This window comes from Mus caroli, chromosome 3, assembly GCF_900094665.2.
Source record: "Mus caroli chromosome 3, CAROLI_EIJ_v1.1, whole genome shotgun sequence".
In the NCBI taxonomy this organism is placed as follows: domain Eukaryota; kingdom Metazoa; phylum Chordata; class Mammalia; order Rodentia; family Muridae; genus Mus; species Mus caroli.
Window position 1 is genome coordinate 137957755 of NC_034572.1, and position 6975 is coordinate 137964729.

General features: G+C 39.3%; 1 protein-coding gene across 3 annotated transcripts in view; it reads right to left on the bottom strand.

Moving 5' to 3' along the window:
* Positions 1–6975, bottom strand: part of LOC110290751 (calcium-activated chloride channel regulator 3A-1) — a 48138-nt gene that overhangs the window by 10425 nt on the left and 30738 nt on the right. For 2 of the 3 annotated variants that reach the window (XM_021157463.1, XM_021157465.1), the window contains exons 7-9: positions 5379–5603; positions 3357–3534; positions 2086–2186 (exon numbers count right to left, since the gene is read on the bottom strand). In XM_021157463.1, the coding sequence (XP_021013122.1) occupies positions 2086–2186; positions 3357–3534; positions 5379–5603 (504 nt within the window). Of the gene's footprint in view, positions 1–444; positions 710–1048; positions 1274–2085; positions 2187–3356; positions 3535–5378; positions 5604–6975 lie in introns of all 3 variants that reach the window. The other variant, XM_021157464.1, reaches the window with a different exon arrangement.

Below are 6975 nucleotides of genomic sequence, written 5' to 3' on the forward strand. Positions count from 1 at the left end.
AGAGAGAGAGAGAGAGAGAGAGAGAGAGAGAGAGAGAGAGAGAGAGAGAGAGGAAGAGAGAGAGGGGGAAGTACCGAAGGGTGAGTGTGATTAAATCTGTAATATTCTCATATGGAAAGCCTATAAGTATATATGATGAATACTAAAGAGGAAGCTTACCAGAACAAAGAAAATATATTTAGACCCCCCAAACCATATGAAAACTCCTAATATTAGTGAAAAGGAAAAACTATCTCAAGTTTCATGGGAAGTATGAAACCAATAACCAACTTTAACCAAAATACATGTGCTATTGTCTGGGCTTGCTTTGTCAAGATAACCAAGTAAGTTTTAAAGACAGCATTATTCAAATAGGTTCATAACTATTTAAAAAATGTTGACTACCAAGTTATAGGATCCTATAGGAGAATTTAAATTCATGGTATTGATACAGGCTCCCAATACCTGCCCCATTGTCCCAGAGCTCCAGGGTGACTTGATGTCCATGTTCAGCTTCTATGAGGGCTGTGACATTGGCTCCCAGAACAGGCAAAAAACCTTGACTGACCCGTGCATACACAATCATCTGGCTAGGGTACTGGGCTGTGCTCTGACTCATGTGAGCAGTAGCCAGGAGTGGTTCCATGGTGGGACTTCTTGCTCGAGTGGTCACTGTCACTGATATCAACTGAGACTTGGTACCCTTGAGGCTGTAAGTCCAAGTACCTGTCTGAAAAAAATCTCTTTAAGAACTTTGCTAAGGTTTTCTTGTTACTTGGAAAAATAAAATTGAAAAACTTGGGGTGCTGAATATGGAACTCAGGCCTTATGCATGGTAAGCAACTGTCCTACTAAGAGTAGAGACCTACATTGCTAGCCTCAATAGTGATTTTAATGGGTGATTTTAAAAACTAATAGATAATATAGATTTGAACACTTAGATATCAACTTAATTTTTAGTGAAAACTATTCTTTCATTGATCTTAATACTGATAATGTAACATGTCTTTATTTTATTTTTTAAGCACAAGTATGGATTAATAAAACATGGTGAAAAGAATAGACTTACCTCTGCAGTGCCTGGTATTTGAAGTCGAGCAGACCGGATGTTTAGTTTATCATCTTGGAAATCTGAGGTTGTATATTTTTTTCCTTTTGGATCTTGAAGAATGATTTCTGGCTTTTTTACCGTCCAGGTGATAACAAAGAACGTGTCATTGCCGACGGTACTGTCCAGAGGTACTGTACCGTTTATCCATGCCCCTGCTCTGACATTGAAGGCTTTGCTCTCCAACTGTGACAGAAAGAAAAAGCAAACACATAAAACCTATTTGTTATCTTAAGTAGTAGAATTTTCTAAATTTAGGCACCTCACAGTAATTTAAAATTCATATTTAAGATTTAGTTACAATGATGATTTAAAACATTCTTCACACCACAATCCACCAATCCCTCTCCCTCTCTCCCTCTCTCTCTTGCTCTCTTTCCCCCCTCTTTCTCTCTCTCTCCCCTCCCGCACATGTACTGACACACTCCTCACCTAAAAATGAGACGTGTACATCTTTACTGCAGGATTGAATGGTACTTTGCAACTGAGCCAACACTTTGGTCTTGTATATGAGTAACCATGGAGACAGAAGCTTGTGTTTAGTGCGATGAAAAGAGAGTGGATGAAGAAGGAATGAAAGTGGCAGGGACTGAACAATTTAAGATGCTGTCATGTGAAGAAGCTGAGAAAGAGGAACAAAGTGAACTTGAAGGTCAAGGAAGAGACAAAAAGTAATGTTAACACAGGAAATTCTTGAACAGCTTTTCATGTCTCTCTCTCTCTCTCTCATACACACACACACACACACACACACACACACACACACACAAAACACACAGACACCCCATGTAAAACTAAGGATAGAAGAATGCCAGAGGAAGAGGTAATCACATTTTTTTTACTTCTAAAAGAAAATACACTAATGGTGTTTTTCATAATGAAATTAATTTTTTGGCAAAAGAATTATTTATTAGAGAAAGAAGAGGTAATAAGAAACATAATAGAAATTTACTGCAAAGGTGAGGGAATATTTCAAAGTATTCTCTCCATGTACTGACCTGCAGAGCCTGCTGGGAGACGCTGCCACTTGTAGATGAAATCCTACTGAAAGCGTCGATAAGGCTGTTTAGGTCTTTGTTGGCATAGAAACGAAGCCCTCCTGAAGGGGAGTTTTAAATGGGAAAATCAAATGTGCTATCAGATAGTTTAAAGTCCACCTTATGTTTCTTTTATTATTAAATAATTATATTGTGTGCCTGCATGTAAGTCAGTGGACAGCTTGTTGAAGTTGCTTCTCTCTTTCTGCCATGTTGGTTCAGGAGTTGAACTCAGGCTGTGAACCTTCACTCACTGAGCTGACTCANCAGCCTCGAGTTAACATTTCTGTTTAAACTCCACAAAAGATGAGTTTCTAAACCTCATGGACATTCAGATATCTCTGAATTTACTTTAAACCTACATTAGTCAAAAAATCTTATTCAGAATAGGTAAGTTAAAGAGAAATGGAAAANGTAAGCATAAGGGAAATTTCATTATTTTATGTCAATCAGCAAANGTAAGTGCAATAGTGAAATTGGGCTAAGTACCCAGTGGTTCTATAAAAGGTGAGACTGAAGATTGCTTCAGAGGATGGCAGTGTATAACAGAATAGTCATGGGCAAAATGCAGAAAATAAATGATGGGAGTGAAAGAAGGTTTTTCGGTATGAAGACATGGGAAAGACTAGATAACAAAGGACAGAAGTTAGACAAATGACTGCCAGAAATGTACCAACCAGTGCATGCTAACTAAAGTAATGCATCTCAGAAAGGCTAACTGGAAGATCCTGGAAGTAACCCAGACAGGGGTGTGAGTGCTGGGTTAGGGTGTGATGGGAAAACCTGTTAGGAAGAGAAGATNCAGACATACTCCAAACTCGGATCTCGTGAGGTGGTGGGAGCAGAGTGGGCTGGCGGGGAGGCCTGAGCTGGTGACCAGGGTTTTAATTGATCATTTGTGTCTCCAGGTTTTCANCTCCTCACCTATCCTGAGATGTCTAAATCTTTACTGCGGGATTGAACGGTACTTTGGGATTGAGCTGACACTTTCTACTTGTATTTGCGTAACCATGGAGACAGAGCGTCTGTTTAGTGCAATGAAGAAAAACTGGGTGAAGGATGAATGAAAGCAGCNGGCACCGAATAATTTAAGATGGGGACATGCGAAGAAGCAGAGAAAGGAAAGAACTGAACTTGAAGGTCAAAGAAGAGAGAAAAATTAACTTTAAACAGGGAAGTGTTGAAAAGCTTCCCACTTGGTGAACATCTGTCCAAAGGTTCCGAAGTTGTACCTGTCATGTCTGACAGAGTCTCCAGTTCTCGGGCAGCAGAAGGCCCCAGAGCGATGGTGTGGATGATGGCACCNCTNCGAGAGACNGTCTCAAAGCANGAACTTATTCCATTATCTTCCCCATCTGTCAGCAATACGATCTCAGAACCGGAAGTGCTCTGGTGACTGGAGGTAATTGCCTGTGAAAAGCAGGGTGCTAATTACATGCTGTCACTGCTGATAAACTTAAGAATGCACATCTTTTTAATATTCTCTTTCTTAGCTGACATGATGATACACGGAAATGGGCAAGAATTTGACTTCTNAGTACTTTTAATCCTCCAGAGATAGACATGTTGGCTACTCAGTAGAGGATGAACAAATCTCCAGTAACGAGTTCTGGCAAACAGTAGCTACTAAATGAATAAAAATTAAAATGAATGTAAACAGTTGTTATTATCTCCCCACAAAAACACTTGATGAAGATTCAAGACTTTCAGATAGTTGTAGATTCCTTCAGACTCAATAGCATTTGCAAAGTCATGACCACAGTTGGATTAGCAAGATTCAATTATTTGATATGTGACTTTTTGTGCATTTTATTTAGTTATTATTAAAGAATTTTATGATTTTTCCCAAAACAAAACAACTTTGACTTATCATGAAGGAAGAAGTTGATATACTTTGTTATAATTGGTTTGCATNTTTTTCTGACTTCCACCAAGAATATTAGTTAAGCGTCTTTGTTTTANGTACCTTGAGAAGAAATTCTGTTTTCTAATTTATGTTTAGTCTTTCCTGAGATTTTCCCAAACACCACCCCCCCCACACACACCCCTGTTAGTGCAATGATAGTTTATAGATTGTAGAGATAAGGTTCTCAATCCTAGATTTGGCAATTGTCTTATAATGGATAAATCTCATTATTCCAAATTTCAGCTTCATTTTGTGCAGAATGGTTTTACTAATGTTACCCAACTCCTAAAAAATTTAAGGATACAAGATCACACATCTACAGCATTTAGCACAGCCAGTAATATACTGTACGGCCAACATAGAGCTACTTTATAATTATTGTGAAAGTAATACATTTATGTATTGATATGATTTCATTAAGTGGAAGCTGGTTATTTTATTCATCTTTTAGAACTGAATAGATGTATGACAATTACTTTCAAAATAGCAAATCTTTGTGAACATTTACTTATATAATTGCCACAGTTAAATGTGGTAANCACTATTAATAACCATGTCATCTAGGTTCAGGAAAGAGATTTTCAATATCGAGTTACTTTCACAAGATCCTTTAGACAATGTACAGTAGAGTGAGCACCTCGGGTTTTAAAAACCCATCTGATTTTTGACCTGGGTGCCATGAAGCAAGCTAAGGGATAGTGTGAATCAAAGGNCTGCANAGGGTAGCAGTGATCACTTCCACACAGGGAGGATGAGCAACGGAAATAGTCTCCCATTTGCTGGCTCAAAACATGACCACAAATACACTAAAGTGGAGGCTGACTTGGGGTGGGAATCAGACAGATACTGTAACCTCTGAGTACAGTGCTCAAAAGGAAGTCTGCGTTTTCATGTTCACCGTCATGATTTCATTTTGTGTGCACCTGTGTTTGTTGATTGTTGCTTGTGGAGCTGCCTCCAATTTAAATTAGTGTGCTATGACTTTTATCCGTACTATACAGATGTTACAAACTTCTTTCTACCTGTTCTGTGGCATCTTCTTCTCTTCATGCAAATTCTATCTATCAATGGGATCCCAGAGAAATGTGTAGCTCCTCATTGAGGTTTTGATAATTGTTTGCCCAAGGAGTCTTTTCCCTGTCCTCTACTTCCGGTCATACAGCATCTCAGGATTTTATCAGTAGAGCAAACGAAAACTGAAAAGGTGTGGCTGTAAATAATAGTTGGTGAAGCTACTTTCAGGTCAGAATACTATTAAATGAGTGAACTCTGAATTTAGGACCCTATTCAAAGGTAAACAAATAGGATGAAAAGTCAATGTCCAGTTACATTCAGTTTAAAAGATCACCTGAAATCCTGCCTCGAGTCCATGGCAAATTGAGGTTCCACCAGAAGCCTGTTGGGGGAGGTTTGCAGTGATCTTTTGGTAGTCACTACTACTCGTTATTTTTATTAGATAATTTTGGATGTGGGCAGCGCTGTCAAATGTGACTAATCCAACCATAGACTCCTTTTCGACAATTTGAGTTAAGTACAGTTCTGCTGCTTGATTCATTCGAATAAGACGATCTTCCTGTAAGAGAAAGATGCACGAAGAATAGCAGGGTCTCTTCCAACCTTGACAGATTAATGAGCAATAAAGGCATCCATGAACCATAGAACATGGTAATAATTAATGGACATTAAAAATTTAACTCTTTCATCTAATTAAAAGGTATAAGATATTTTAATGTTTGTTGTCATAGTTGTGACAACCTTCAAAGTCTATGCTCTATTTGGAAGTTTCAGCTGATGAAATTATTTTTAAAGCACATAAGATGTGTTTATTGGAATGTATTTTAAAAAGTAACACGGTAAATATCTCAAAAATGTCCATTAATATAGACGTATTTGAGAAGATAATGGAGCATTGTTCATATAACATCCATTAAAATTTGTGTCTGTGCTTGATGGGCTATTGCTGCTTCCAGAAAACCTATGTTATCAAACAATAACTCCAATGAGAAGTGTGGGACACTTCCTTCGAAAGGGCCACCAAACAATACCAATCCCTATCATTACTTTTGGCTCCTCCCCAGAACTAGGCAGTAGACAACACTCTCAGGCTGGTGGATGCAGAGAAATCAAGATGGAGACAAGCCAGAATCATCTTCCCTGATGGATAGTTTTCATGCTGCCAGAAGGAGCTATATAGGCGTCTGGAAATAAAAGGTCACTGGGATAGTCTTATTTTAGTGGCAGCAATTGGGCAATACAATGCCCACCTGCCAAAAAAAAATGTGTCTGCTGGTGTAACTGTCATACCACTGCTATTGGTGTAATCAACTGCTTTCTGATTGGCTATGACACCCTCTCCACAAGAGAGAGTTCATGCCTCACACTGCAAAAATGGTCATGCACCCAAGGCTGGCGTGGTTATAGGTTGTAGTGGGGAATCTACTACCAGTTTTGCCATGTTTGTACATGTTATCAAATACTTACATTTTGCCTTCTAAATATGCTTATAACTATAAATTAGTGCTGCCTCAGGGCCTTAGTTTCTGGGGCATTCACAGAAGCTCCTTTTTGCAGTGGGAAGTGGTTAATTCAGAGACTCATAACTGGTCAAAGTGCTGAGAATACATGAGATGCTGTATCCTGCCTTCTCCCCAGTCCAGGAAACAGGGCAAGGGAGGAGGTGGAAAGAGCCTTAGAGCTGGAGCTGTGAGGCGCCCTCTACTGGCCATGACGTGGTCACTGCACTATGAACTCAGCTCTGGACACCTGCACAAGATCAAGTCAGGCAACATCAACATCCCTGTGTGGGTGGGGGAGTCCTCAAGAGGCTCTCAGGGCAGTTCAGGGCTGCTGGGGAAGGGGACTCATCTTTCTCAACAGATAGACACTGATGAATTTCCTGTGCTTTCCACAGTCAGCGAGCCATTACTACAATACCCTTGAGAGTC